General features: G+C 56.4%; 6 protein-coding genes across 6 annotated transcripts in view; 1 reads left to right on the plus strand and 5 right to left on the minus strand.

Annotated features, from left to right (window-relative positions):
* Window positions 1-600, minus strand: part of VDBG_05259 (RNA12) — a gene marked incomplete at both ends in the record, with an annotated part of 3,432 nt that extends 2,832 nt beyond the window's left edge. The window contains one exon of the mRNA XM_003004100.1: window positions 277-600. Coding sequence (XP_003004146.1) covers window positions 277-600 — 324 coding nt within the window. The remainder of the gene's footprint in view (window positions 1-276) is intronic.
* A 790-nt stretch (window positions 601-1,390) lies between these two features.
* VDBG_05260 (hsp70-like protein) lies at window positions 1,391-3,656 on the minus strand (the record flags this gene model as incomplete). The annotated part of the gene is made up of 4 exons (XM_003004101.1): window positions 1,391-2,683; window positions 2,739-2,971; window positions 3,034-3,425; window positions 3,490-3,656. The coding sequence occupies 4 exons, from the start codon at window positions 3,525-3,527 to the stop codon at window positions 1,391-1,393; spliced, it is 1,956 nt and encodes a 651-aa protein (XP_003004147.1).
* Window positions 3,657-5,667: 2,011 nt separating this feature from the next.
* VDBG_05261 (conserved hypothetical protein) lies at window positions 5,668-6,595 on the minus strand (the record flags this gene model as incomplete). Its single annotated transcript, XM_003004102.1, has 2 exons — window positions 5,668-6,530; window positions 6,580-6,595. 2 exons carry the CDS (start codon window positions 6,593-6,595, stop codon window positions 5,668-5,670), a joined length of 879 nt encoding a protein of 292 aa, XP_003004148.1.
* Window positions 6,596-6,875: 280 nt separating this feature from the next.
* On the minus strand, window positions 6,876-7,851 carry VDBG_05262 (conserved hypothetical protein; the record flags this gene model as incomplete). Its single annotated transcript, XM_003004103.1, has 2 exons — window positions 6,876-7,560; window positions 7,658-7,851. The coding sequence occupies 2 exons, from the start codon at window positions 7,849-7,851 to the stop codon at window positions 6,876-6,878; spliced, it is 879 nt and encodes a 292-aa protein (XP_003004149.1).
* Window positions 7,852-8,754: 903 nt separating this feature from the next.
* VDBG_05263 (diphthamide biosynthesis protein) lies at window positions 8,755-10,197 on the plus strand (the record flags this gene model as incomplete). The annotated part of the gene is made up of 1 exon (XM_003004104.1): window positions 8,755-10,197. One exon carries the CDS (start codon window positions 8,845-8,847, stop codon window positions 10,195-10,197), a length of 1,353 nt encoding a protein of 450 aa, XP_003004150.1.
* Window positions 10,198-10,349: 152 nt separating this feature from the next.
* The window catches only part of VDBG_05264 (conserved hypothetical protein), a gene marked incomplete at both ends in the record, with an annotated part of 2,906 nt that continues 1,539 nt past the window's right edge, over window positions 10,350-11,716 (minus strand). The window contains 2 exons of the mRNA XM_003004105.1: window positions 10,350-10,807; window positions 11,141-11,647. Coding sequence (XP_003004151.1) covers window positions 10,350-10,807; window positions 11,141-11,647 — 965 coding nt within the window. The remainder of the gene's footprint in view (window positions 10,808-11,140; window positions 11,648-11,716) is intronic.

Here is an 11,716-nt window from a genome sequence, read left to right on the forward strand (position 1 = left end):
TTCAGCTTCCAAGCGGTCCCGGAGTTAATCCGCCCCGTGCATCTGCGCTGCATGCCAAGAGTCACGTCGTCCAATCCGTGATCTTCAGTTGAAGGGTTCACATTCGTGACCACGAGACTCTGTGATACGATTTACCCCTCTTTCGGTATTCAAGAGCTACACCTGCCTCCTCTACAATCCAGTGCACCACAAGTTATCGCATCTGTACAACCAACATCAACCATCAATCAATATGGGCTGGCTGTGGGCAACACCATCCCCTCCGAAAACTCCTACTCCTACAACAGATAATGCGACGAGCGTCTCGAAAACGGCAGCTCCAGCCTCCACGGATACTGCCAGCAGCGATGTTGACCCAGAGATCCAGAAATTCCTCGATCTGTTCAAGGCGGAAAGGGAGCCAGAGCCAGCAGCTTCCGAGCAACCAACGAAGGCCGACACACAGCCGACAGCGTCCTCCTCCTGGTTTACACTGAAGTCTTCAGCAACCTCGCCATCACAAGTAGAGACTCGCAATGCCGCAGCGCCAGCTCCCAAGCTCGACCCCGTGGCTGAATCTCTCCTGCCGTCAGAAATGTCTTGTCGCCAGGCGTTCGACATGGCCTTCCACTGCCAGTCGATCGGCGGGCAGTGGAATGCCATTTACCGCGAGGGCTCAATGCGCTCGTGCAGCGGAGAGCCTGGGATGACTTCTGGTTTGCATGCGTGTCAAAGGGTACACCGGCAAGTTGAAGGAAGAAAGCGATCCCGAGAGCATTATCGGAAAGAAGGAAGCACGAGAAATATGGCGCCCGGCAAGCCCAGTAGTGAGGATGTGTGGAGGGCGAGACCGACAAGACTCGCGCCTGAGACGGCTTTCTCTACGACACTAGAAGATGCCAAGGTAAGTGACGAAGAATGGCAACAGGCGGAGATGGACAGGCGAAGGAAGATTAGACGGCAGCTGGGAATTGATGAGAGTGCTAAGGTCTAGTTGGGAGAGCGGACAAGACAGGGCTGCGAATTATTAGCCTGGTTCAAAGTTTACTACTTTTAATGATCTACACGGATGTCTCTTCTCTGCTTCTTCGATGGTCCAAACCACGGCGCGTGGAAGCGTAGAAACTTGGGAGTAGTGCTAGGATTGCACAAGGAGAATGGCACTATTTGCATCGTCACAGCATGCACGCGGCGGACAAACAAAGCCATGTGTTTTAACTGCTTGTATTGGGTTGCATTTGGCAACACCGAAATTCATTAAAGTACAACCAAACTGAGAACCGTGCTTTTTCCGTGGTCGTAATCGTGAAAACGCAGAAAGCAATGTCTAGTCATGAAACCCCAACTTCGTCCGTGCCGTGAGATCCGTCGCGTGACCACTCTAGGAAATGAAAGTACTTCGGGTATCAATTTAGTCGACCTCCTCGACGGTAGGACCGTCGTCGTGGGTGGCGCCAGGGCCGCCGGGGCCGCCAGGGGCACCGCCGGGCATGCCGCCGGGCATGCCACCGGGGGCACCGCCGGCACCGTAGAACTTCATCATGATGGGGTTGGCAACACCCTCAAGCTCCTTCTGGCGGTCCTCATACTCCTCCTTGGTGGCCTGCTGGTTCTCGTCGAGCCAAGCGACGCACTTGTCAATCTCAGCGGTGAGGGTGGTCTTGTCAGACTCGTCGAGCTTCTCCTCGACCTTGGGGTCGCTAAGGGTGTTGCGCAGGGAGTAGGCGTAAGACTCAAGACCGTTCTTGGCAGAGACACGGTTGCCCTCAGCCTCGTCCTCCTCCTTGTACTTCTCAGCCTCAGCAAGCATGCGCTCAATCTCCTCCTTGGACAGGCGGCCCTTGTCGTTGGTGATGACAATCTTGTTGGACTTGCCAGTACCCTTCTCGACGGCGGAGATGTTGATGATACCGTTGGCATCGACATCGAAGGTAACCTCAATCTGGGGGACACCGCGGGGCGCGGGAGGGACACCAGTGAGCTCAAACTTGCCGAGAAGGTTGTTATCCTTGGTACGCTGGCGCTCACCCTCGTAGACCTGGATGAGCACACCGGGCTGGTTGTCGGAGAAGGTGGAGAAAACCTCGGACTTCTTGGTAGGAATGGTAGTGTTGCGGGGAATAAGCTTGGTCATCATGCCACCAGCGGTCTCAATGCCAAGGGACAGGGGAGCGACATCGAGAAGCAGGATCTCCTGAGTGGACTTGGAGGAAGTGTCACCAGAGAGAATGGCGGCCTGGACGGCAGCGCCGTAGGCGACAGCCTCATCGGGGTTGATAGACTTGTTGGGCTCCTTTCCGTTGAAGTAATCGGTGATGAGCTTCTGGACACGGGGGATACGAGTGGAACCGCCAACGAGGACAATCTCATGGACCTGAGACTTGTCGATCTTGGCATCGGACAGGACGCGGTCGACGGGCTGGATGGTGGAGCGGAAGAGATCCTGGCAGAGCTCCTCGAAACGGGCACGAGTGATGGAGGTGTAGAAGTCGATACCCTCGTACAGCGAGTCAATCTCGATAGAGGTCTGGGCGGAGGAAGAGAGGGTACGCTTGGCACGCTCGCAAGCAGTGCGGAGACGGCGGAGAGCACGAGCGTTGGCGGACAAGTCCTTCTTGTGCTTGCGCTTGAACTCGTTGACGAAGTGGTTGACGAGACGGTTGTCGAAGTCCTCACCACCCAGGTGAGTGTCACCGGCAGTGGACTGTGACTTGTTAGCATAATGTGCATGAGCGAAGAAAATCAGGGAAGTTATTTACCTTGACCTCGAAGATACCATCCTCAATGGTCAGGAGAGAAACATCGAAGGTACCACCACCGAGATCGAAGATGAGGACATTGCGCTCTCCCTCGACCTTCTTGTCGAGACCGTAAGCGATGGCAGCGGCGGTGGGCTCGTTGATGATACGGAGGACGTTGAGACCGGCGATGAGACCGGCGTCCTTGGTAGCCTGACGCTGCGAGTCGTTGAAGTAGGCAGGAACAGTGATGACTGCGCATGATATTAGTATTGTGCTGGAGAAAATGGAGGGTGGTGTGCTATGATTAACATACCAGCGTTGGTAACGGCGCCACCGAGGTAAGCCTCGGCGGTCTCACGCATCTTGACGAGAACCATGGCAGAGATCTCCTCGGGAGTGAACTGCTTGGTCTCGCCCTTGAACTCAACCTCGATGACAGGCTTAGTGGCCTTCTCGACAACCTTGAAGGAGAAGTGCTTCCTATCGGCCTGGACCTCAGAGTCCTGGAACTTGCGGCCAATCAGGCGCTTGGCGTCGAAGACGGTGTGGTGGGGGTTCATGGCCATCTGGTTCTTGGCGGCATCTCCGATGAGACGCTCGGTGTCGTTGAAAGCGACAATGGAGGGAGTGGTGCGGTTACCCTGGTCGTTGGCAATAATATCGCACTTGTCGTTAGAGTAGACGGCAACACACGAAAACGTGGTACTGTGGTTGAGAGTTAAACGTCAGGGACTCATACGCCAGCAGGAACCTGCGTGAGAAAGCTTACCCAAGATCGATACCGACGGCCTTGCCAGGAGTCGCCATGGCTGCGGTTGTGAAATGTGCGGGATGTAGAGAGAAAGGGTTGGGTATCAAGGAACAAGAAAAAGGCTGAATCGGAAGGTAGGATGGAGGAAAGAGGAAGTTGGTTGAGTGGTTGCTCGTGTTGTTGATGAAAAGTGGTGAAGGTACGTGTAGCGGTTGGCAGCGTCGAGGATTTAAAAGTTTCGGGTGCAGCGCCCAACCTTCCACAGCGTTCTTTCTACTTCCAAGGTTGCCCCACCAATGCGCATTCGAGCAGCTTCAGGAAACTGCCCTCTTTCTGCCCGATTTTAGGCCCAGAAAACTGTCACAGGGATTTGTGTCATATTGCGGAGACTACGGAGCACATTGAGGCGATATTTTGGAATTCTCTGACATTGTCCCGGTGATGCTGGACACTTCCAGCACCTGTGGACCGATTCTGAAGCTCAGTGCGAGCTTCCCTTGACATCATGGTGGCTCAGGCGGGGTTATACAGCTGGTACATCCATCTCCTCCTTCCTGCACGCATAATCAAAGTACCTCGACATGAACTGGTTCAAACCCCGCCATCGTCATCAGCCCAACCTTAGCAGCCCCTCATTGAAATCTCAGACTGGGTGATATCATTTGGCTGTCTCTACGTGCTTCTGGTGCATTCTACAGTGAGTGAATCGTTGATTTTTTTCTTCCCCTTGTTTCCCTACGGCCATGTCCCGGATTGCCCATTGCATAACTGTGTATGCTTCTTCATTCACCGTCCAGGCGTATTTTCGTGTGTGAGATTCTGTTGTGCCGTTGTCTATTACGTTCCTTGATGGACGCTTCCAGAATGGCGATGAAAAGTCTGACCGCCTCGACCTAGGTAGCGAGGGAGCTTGGGTTGCTGGGCCACGAACGACTGCAGGTGGGGGGCCAAGTGCTTCGGTGGGGCCGACGTCCGTTCGCAAATGGCCAATGATAAAGTTAGGACAATTGTGGCGAGCCTACTAGGATGCGTGCGGCGGATCGTATGCCGGTTCTGCACCTGTGGGTCTTTCCCGCAAATACAGTCTTCTCATCACGTGAAGAGGTCTCTGACAGATTCCAGCTCCAACCCACGAGACTGGAACCATCCCCGCGACAGCCACGCGGGGGCCAGGCATGTGTACGTCCCCGCTGTTCAGTCTCTGGCTTGTACGTCAGGCTTTATTCTCCGTGTTGCCAGTATAACATGGCTTAGATTTGCTCTGGAACGATGGCTTGGCTACGAGCCAGTTCTGTTGGCTTATTTAGTCGCTACATACCCTCTCCCGAAGTGGACAAGGAGCTCGAATGTAGAAAAATGTACCGGCACAAACATTAGGTCCAATTGACTTTGTGATATTTCTTGTTTATCCACTTACCTCTTTCTTGGCCAGTACCCTTCATTCATTAATTCCAACGTGCAGTGGGTGGGCCTCCCTCCAGTGCCATCTGGAGTGCATACATTACCTAGTCTCTCCATACATTGTCTCTCGGGGACCCAGGCCACAGTGTCATTTTGTGTTGAAGGGCCTTCCACACATGTGGTCGGCCTGAACGGACGACAATATGTTAACTTTCAGCCGTTCTGTTCCGAGTCGTCCATGACTGGGTGCATGCTGTACGGTCATAGTCGAGCCTCATTTTATGGTCAGCGAAGCCTAAATGTATAACCCGGACGAGGGTCACCAGGGCGAGCCTCGACCAAACCATCATGTGGACTATATCTGAGAAGGTGAAGGTACTGAGAAGCCACGTCCACTGTAAAGAGAGATTCGGTTTTAAACGACTTACTGACGAGCTATTGTCAGGAGGTCATTGTGCATGAAAACCACCGTGAATTGCTAACACAGACATTCGTCCAAAGCAGGGCTCGAAAATCCATTTACCTTGCAAGAGGCTGAGAGAGGAAAGGGTGCAGCAACTTCCCAAGGCAGGATAGATAGAGACAGCAGAAATTCGACTTTCAGCGGCATATCAGTCGAGAAGCCTAAAGTGAGTGTAAAAGGCAGTATATTCTCATTCATGATATCATAGTAAGGCAGTAAGCCTCCGGGCAGCTCCATCAAATGCCTACGTACGACGCTATCATGGTCTCGGAGCAGATCTTCCTTCCAACAGCGTATACATGGTCCTTCCTCGCCTCTCCCTATCCTTGCATTCAGTGGAAATCTGCCTCTACACGTCCATATCGGACGCCATCGACCTTGAGCTCGAAACCGAGACCTGCGCTGTCGACTATCATTTCTAGCGTGAAATCGAGATTATCAAACTCGACACCCCTCGTCGTTGTCAGCCTCGTGAATAAGCTTCGCGGCACGGCGTTGAGGTCCGTCGTTAGTGTACACACGTTAACGAGATCCCGCCCGTACGCGACCGGCGGCTCATCAGCCTCGCACGCGATGAGATCGTCCGTGACAACGAGGCTCTGTCCAGGGCGGAAGTTGCGCGTGTAGTGAAAAGCAATAGGAGACACGGGCGAGATGGCCTCGCCCTTGGCAATGTGCCACTGCATACGATCGGAGACCATCCAGCGTTCCCACAAAGGTGACCAGTAGCGCTCGCTGACGGAGTGCTTTTCATCGTCATAGACTGTGGCATACGAGGTGCCGTAGTGCATGCGGGCCTTGCGCGATATGACCATGCTGCCCTCGAGACCACGGAGGACGGCGCCTCGTACAACGGCTGTCCAGGCGTAGACGGGCTGCATGACCTCGATGGAGCCGGCCTCGGTGAGGGCCGTGGCCGTGGCGTGTGTCGGGCGTTCGGTATAGGGAGGCGGGGCGGCGCTCGCGAAATGCGTCTTAAGACGACGGTAGAGATAGTCGCTCTGGCCAAAGCCGCCGACAAGGATGATGCCGGAGACGATACCGCCCTTGGAGCGAAGATCGCGAACCTGGCCCTGGACGAGGTCACACACTTCCTTGACAACAGGCTCGAAGATGTCCTTGACCTGTTCGGCCGTCATGACGAGGAAGCCGCAATCAAGGCCTGCTTCTTCGTCGTCGGGGAGACCGGGGAAAGCTGCGATGCATCAGAGAGTGCTCAGCTCTGTCGGAGGGGCGCCACTCACGGTACATTGACTTCATGGTGCTCGTCTTCGTTGAAGTTGCGCTTGACAAACTCTTCGAAGTAGCGCAGTCCCATCTGCCAAGTTTTCCCCTTCTTGACCTTCATCTCATCGAAACGGCTATGTCCAATGCGATTGCGAACGTGTTCTTCGAATCTGTAATTTAGAAAAGCGCTGCCGCATAGGCCACCCGTTCCGACAGCCGACTCCTCGACCTGAAGCGGGTTCAACGACATGATCTTGTAGGCAATGAGACTGCGAACAGGTTAGATTTGAACCTTCCATGCATCGCAAGAGACTTACTCGACGGTTCCGCCACCAGCATCGCAGACAATAAAATTGTCATTCACATTCAGGTGATTCGGCTGGATGGCCTTGAGCGTGTAGACTGCAGCCGCTTCAGGCTCGCTGATCATCTGGATCTCGGACTTCTCGCCCATACCGGCCCGCTCAGCGGCCTGCAGCGTCGTGTTCTTTGCCGCATCGGACCAGACAGCGGGACAGGTGAGCACCCAGTCGACCTTGGTCGAGGCCATGAAGGACTCGCCATAGCGCCTCGTCAGGGTGTCCATGGTGTGGGCGTAGATCTGTGTGAGATAGTCGCTCACGGCGTCGATGACAGTCTTGTCATAGCTGCGCAGCTGGGCGGCCGTGTCGAGGGGGGAGACGTAGAAGGGAAGCTTCTGGGACCGATCGAGGAAGAGCTTGATGCAGCGGAGGCGCGACTCCTCGGGGCGGAATTGGAAACCCCATTTGATTGTCGGGTTCCCCTCACCGCCGGAGCCTGAGTGAGATGCTGGCGTCTGACCCGGGCCTGATCCTGGCGTGGGAGTTGACGAGGATGACACGGAAGGCGAAGTTGGAGTAGAAGGAAAGGTGTAGGCGATCTCGGTGGGCACCTTGTCGGAGGTGATGCCGTTGCCTCCTGGCCACGTCTTGATGATCTCAATGTCATCGGGGGTACCAGTGTAGACCGCGGCGACTCTGCGATGGACGTTAGCGAGGGCTCGCAGCCACGCGGCTTCATAAGCATGTCCGTCGAAGGATGATCGGGTGGGCGCGCACCCACAGCGAGACTCACCCTGAGAAAGTGGTGCCAAAGTCCACGCCAACGATGAGACGGTCAGCAGGAGGAAGAAGCTCCCTCGCAGGCTCTCTCACAGGCCCATTGATGGCCTCGGTCGAAGAGGGGGGTGTATAGTTCGTAAAGTAGTTCCTGCTGGCCTGGTTTCGCTGACTGCTGGAGCTCGTTCGAATGGGGAGATTGAGACTCATGATGGCGGAGGCCGAACGCTCGAATTCGACTACCTGGACCACACCATAATCTGGAGGTCTGACCGGTCGAGTTATTGTAGTCGCGCGATGAAGATCTGAAGGCCAGGTTTTGTCGCGTCGGTGGTGTCAATGCTGCGATTTGGGTTTGACCGACGTGATGAGGCCAGATGAGAGATGAGGCCAGACGGGGTTTGCCGTAGTGCGAATCGCGGGGTTATTGCAGGTACGAGGATGCACGACGCAGGGCGGACGAAGAAGAGGTACGAGATCAGGAACAACGAGGATGAGGTAGAACACGATGGGAAGGTGTCCCAGGTCAAAGAATTGGCCAAGGAGGCCTCGTCTGGTGACGAATGAGGTGGGTAGGTCGTCGCGAGTTGTTGCTACCCTCTTATTCTGCTGCCTGGCGATGGCTGGCGGGTTCCTGGCAGACGTCGTCCCCTCAAGAGCTTCAAGCCAAGAAGCGTCCGAGACACATACGAGGGAGGGGGGGGGGGAAGGCTGCACCCACCAAGGTTGACCACTGGCATTCAGGCTCAGCACTCTGTCCCCACTACAGGTCGCCGTAAGGCACTTTGCACGAGGCAGCAGGATCAGCCCTGTCAGCCTGAGAGGATCCCTGGGGAGCGCTGGCGCTTGAGCGGCCTATGCTCGAGCAGCTGTGAAGAGCTGAGCTGATCGTGTCTTGGCGCACATTGCCTTATCGGATCTTTTGACCACTCGATACAAGGGTACGTATGGCATCATGACGATATTCCAGATGCCTCGACCGTGCAGATATCGAGGCCTGATATGCCCCTCCAAATTTTCATCTAAGCCATACACGAAAGCCCGGACTGCCGCGGGGCAACAAATCTCTACATACTCGACTCATCAGCAGTATAAGTGCCATTCCCTTATCTTCGACACCCGTTCACCGTCCTGGATAGTACGGAAAGCTTTGTCCTCATTGGCAAGATCTAATCGCAACTGGACTGGAGTCTCTGTCTCAACATGGAAGAAGACCGGGCGTTGACAGATCTTGGCATCGCCGCCGACATTGAAGAAACTCATCGGCAGCAAGCAGAAGAGGAGGCACCTGTGGTCAAACAACCCAAGAAGCGGTTCGTCGGTCGCAGGACAGCCGCGGAGGCTGCAGCGAAGAATGCTCCATCGACAGAAGCCTCAATCGAAGACTCGGGGTCAATACAAGTGGCCAAGCCCCGGCGTGGGCCCCGTCTACTGAATCAGGTCCCCCCCGAGATACTCAAGGATGCCGCCCTCAACGACGCCATCGCTCTCCTCCCTTCTAACTACAGCTTCGAGATTCACAAGACTGTGCATCGTATTCGAACGTCGGGCGCCAAGAAGATTGCCCTACAGATGCCTGAGGGCCTACTACTCTTCGCCACCACCATCTCCGACATTCTTACCGAGTTCTGCCCTGGCATCGAGACCCTCATCATGGGTGATGTTACCTACGGCGCATGCTGCATCGATGACTACACGGCCCGCGCCTTGGGCTGTGATCTTCTCGTGCACTACGCCCACAGTTGCCTCATTCCTGTTGATGTCACCAAGATCAAGACCTTGTACGTCTTTGTCGACATCTCCATCGACACCCAGCACCTCCTCGCGTCTCTGGAGCGCAACTTTGCCTCGGGCAAGACCATGGCCGTCGTGGGCACCATTCAGTTCAATGCCACTATTCACGGCGTGAAGTCCTCCCTTGAGAAGGCCGGCTTCCGCGTGCTCGTGCCCCAGATTGCGCCGCTGAGCAAGGGCGAGATCCTGGGCTGTACGTCGCCCCGCCTCAAAGACGACGACGCCGTCGACATGATCTTGTATCTCGGCGACGGCCGCTTCCACCTCGAGAGCATCATGATTCACAACCCCTCCATCCCCGCTTACCGCTACGATCCCTACTCGCGAAAGCTGACGCGTGAGACGTACGGCCACGACGAGATGCAGGGACTCAGACGCGACGCCATCAAAACGGCCAAGCGCGCCAAGCGCTGGGGTCTCATTCTGGGCTCGCTGGGACGACAGGGCAACCCCCACACCATGGCGCTGATCGAGGCAAGGCTGAAGGAACGAGGGATCCCGTGGATCAACTTGCTGCTGAGCGAGATCTTCCCCGGCAAGCTGGCCATGATGGCTGACGTTGAATGCTGGGTGCAGGTGGCGTGTCCACGGTTGAGCATCGACTGGGGCTATGCCTTCCCGAGACCCCTGCTGACGCCGTACGAGGCGTTGATCGCCTTGGAGGTGAAGGAGGATTGGGGCAAGGGGGTGTATCCGATGGACTACTACGGGAAGGAGGGATTGGGAAGGACAAAGGCTCTGGAAGTTGGGGCGAAGGCGTAAATATCCAGCAATATCACGATCTGATGAGTTTACCACGTTTGCCAGGATTTCCGCTTGGCCCACCTATCATCGTGGTCACTCGCTCATACGTGATTTGTTATGATGATGCCGCTGTAAATGCTCATACGCCCGCTTCCATCCCTTGACGCCGGTCATTCAGGACTGCACAGCACCGTCGCTTTGGCAATGATGTTGCGGTATGCCAACATCCGCCCGGTCTCATCGCCCCTCTTCATAATGCCTGGAAAGGTGACGCAGCATATATCCCGCTCGGATAGCGTCTCCTCATCTTCACCGCCGACGTCCTCCATGGTTGCAGGGTCAAACTTGGTCTGCTGGTGCGGCACGATCTCCGGCATGAAGACGCCAAAGACTGCCTTCTGCACGGCCAGCAGCCGGCCCAGGTCAATGGCGCTGACTATGAGTGCCCTCAAGGCCTGATCTCGTGCATCGGTCGTTTTGTTGTCGGTGATGCCGTCGAGGACGCGGTTGATGCGCTCAATGACTCGTTCCGTAGCGGCGTCCGTCTCGCTGTGCATCTTGTCCCCGGCTTCGCGGCGCAGCAAGGTCAGGGTTGTGGAGCGCCACTGGTTGACGGCTTCTTCGGAACCTGGGGGAGGAGACAGTCAGCCATACCCCTTATAAGATGTCAAGATACTTGCTGTAAGATCGCAGAGTCTCCTCGACGTCGCGGAACTGCCGAGCCTGCTCCGGGGACAGTCCAACAAAGTACGCGCCGAAGACCATCTCGACCAGGACGCGAGACACGAACGACTGGAGTAGGTGCACCTTCGCCGCGGCCGCCAACTCCTCATACATCGGGACTAAGGCTGCCAGCTCCTCCAATTCGACTTCACTCGCTTTGCCAAAATCTTCGCCAACCAGTCAGTCAAGCAGTCACGCGACCCCAAGCCAAGGAGGACTGGTCAGGGCAAGAACTCACCAATCTTGGCCCTGCGGAAATGCACAATGACCCAGTTCTGCAGTCCGTTGCCCAGCCGTGCGGCCCCTTCCCCAAAAACCTCATCAGACGTGGCGCTTTGCCCATCCGTCCTCGTACTCGTGCTCACGAACTCCTTCAACCCTCGGACCTGGGCCCGCAGCTCGACGCACTCCGCCTCCAGCGCCTCCATCTCGCCGCACGCGGCCCTCGCCCTGTCCTCCGCTCGCGCCACGCGGCCCTGCCAGAACGTTGCCGTCTCGCTCTCCTTGCGGCTCAGCCTGTCCAGCTCGCGCGCAAACTCGTCCTCCATGACCGCAAGCTCGGTCTCCAGGAGCGCGATGCGCTGCCCGTCCGCCTCCTTCGTGTGGCTGCCACCAGTGCCGCTACCACTGGCCCCGCCGTGTGTCTCCCGCTCCTTCTGCGTCGCGGCCCCACCGCCGGTGTCTCCTGGTTTCGGCCCCTCGTCTCCCGAGACGGACTCCCTCCCGCGACGCTCGCCACGCCGAGCTGTGCCCTTGGGGGCGGGGCAATGATGTGTGTGCTGCTGCTGCTGCTGCCACGCGTTGCCCGCGTTGA

This window comes from Verticillium alfalfae, genomic scaffold (assembly GCF_000150825.1).
Source record: "Verticillium alfalfae VaMs.102 supercont1.6 genomic scaffold, whole genome shotgun sequence".
NCBI lineage: Eukaryota > Fungi > Ascomycota > Sordariomycetes > Glomerellales > Plectosphaerellaceae > Verticillium > Verticillium alfalfae.